The following is a 1,632-nucleotide window of genomic DNA, read 5'->3' as shown; positions in this document are numbered from 1 at the left end:
TTTGGATGGGTAAATGCAGAGCACTAATTCCGAGTATGGGTCACCATACTTGGCCACACGTCACGTCACTTCACTTATTTGATGCCATAAAAACAGAACGCTTGGGTCTGCGGGAGTTTGGGTGGGACTTTGATACCGCGCCTCCACCTCACAATCACTACTACACAGACTCATGACAATTTTCGCAAGATGACAGTGGCCATACTGGGATGTTTTGGCTTCACTTTTCTATAATACGCGTCGACCATCTTTTTTTTACATTCTACGGTACAGAGTGAGCAGAGTAAAATTTACAGAGTAAAAGTACGGTTCAGAGTAAAAGTTTTACTTTTAGGGTTAGTAGTTTGTTAAAATGCAGAATATAACTGAAGAGTATACAGAATAAAAGCAATGAGGGGGTGATGTATGTACCTCTGCACTGTGTGTCACAAGCCTGAAAAATAGTATCCAACAGGTCTTCCTCGCAAATCAGACTGACCTCAGCCATGCTCTCCTTCTTGGGCTCGGAGGGAAACAGAGATCCTGTTCAAAACCCAAGAAAAACAAAAACATGTAGTCAATGGTTTTAGCAAAACATTTATAATGTTAAAAAGATAACTAAAAAGAGATGATTCATTACCCTCGCCCAGTGAAAGTCTCTTAACCACGAGGGCCGGGTAGACGAGTTCATTGTCCATGTTAGAAATATCTGAGGAGAAGTTCAAGTTATACGAGAACAAGCCAGGAGCTGGGATTTTCGAGGTCTTCACCTCTGTGTCGGGCCCCTCCAGCAGGGTTTGTGTGGTGTAGCGTGGGGTAAAGTTAAAGTAATTGTCCCCAGTCTGGGCTGCTGGGGTGGAGCAGTTACGCCGAAACGGCCGGCTGTACGTTGCTGTATTTCTCCTCTCCCCTAACGTGCTCAGTGTGCTGGTAATGGTATAGGTGGCATTGCCAGGTGTAATGGGAGCACAAGGGGTGTTGGCAGCAGACCCCGGTCCCGGGGAAGCTGTGGGTGTCAACATGCTCACTGAGGAATCGCAGTCAGAGTCTTCGTCAGTTCGGACAGTACGCTTCTTCAGGATGGCCTCCAGGTTGAGGCGCAGACCCGAATGAGGGCTGTCGTAGCTGCTGGACTGGAACTTAGGGATCTGAAAGGGCGAGTTAACCTCTTGATCTCGTCGCTGGATAGTCTGCAGCTTGCGGCAGATGCTGTCCACGGGGTTGTGCCGTCTTGGGGTCACTCCGACATCCATGTTGGAGCGAGCAAAAAGAGAAAGCCTCGAACTACAGAAGAGACAAGTTAATTTGTTTAAAGTCTAAGTGCCTCATTTATAAATTATGTGTATGCACAGATTTGATCTTAAAGAGTGTGCGTACGCTTAAATCCACTTTGGTCTTTGAGTGGAAAAGTGCTTAGTGTCATGTCAGGTTCTGAGCAGACAAGTACATTTTCTTGTCGGAGTACTGCAGGTTTTTAAAAATGTATGCCGTTTTGCAGCTCTCCGTTCGAAATTAAAGGATTTGGACAATGGCTGGTGATCTTTTATACGTTAATGACATTAATTATGAGTCGTTTACAAGGCAGAGAGCTGAAACCATTCCGTGTTTCAAGTTCAAGATCATTTGCGATTCATAGATTTTCATCTGAAAGAG

General features: G+C 45.3%; 1 protein-coding gene across 1 annotated transcript; it reads right to left on the bottom strand.

The window, feature by feature from the left end:
* Positions 1-276: 276 nt before the first annotated feature.
* On the bottom strand, positions 277-1,274 carry LOC107576661 (lymphoid-restricted membrane protein-like). The gene is made up of 2 exons (XM_016262805.1): positions 620-1,274; positions 277-522 (listed from the first exon to the last, which is right to left on the bottom strand). The coding sequence occupies exons 1-2, from the start codon at positions 1,230-1,232 to the stop codon at positions 311-313; spliced, it is 825 nt and encodes a 274-aa protein (XP_016118291.1). The 5' UTR covers positions 1,233-1,274; the 3' UTR covers positions 277-310.
* Between the last annotated feature and the right edge of the window lie 358 nt (positions 1,275-1,632).

This window comes from Sinocyclocheilus grahami, unplaced genomic scaffold, assembly GCF_001515645.1.
Source record: "Sinocyclocheilus grahami isolate Dianchi unplaced genomic scaffold, SAMN03320097.WGS_v1.1 scaffold4113.1, whole genome shotgun sequence".
Classification (NCBI taxonomy): Eukaryota; Metazoa; Chordata; class Actinopteri; order Cypriniformes; family Cyprinidae; genus Sinocyclocheilus; species Sinocyclocheilus grahami.
This window is presented reverse-complemented; position numbering and strand designations above follow the sequence as displayed.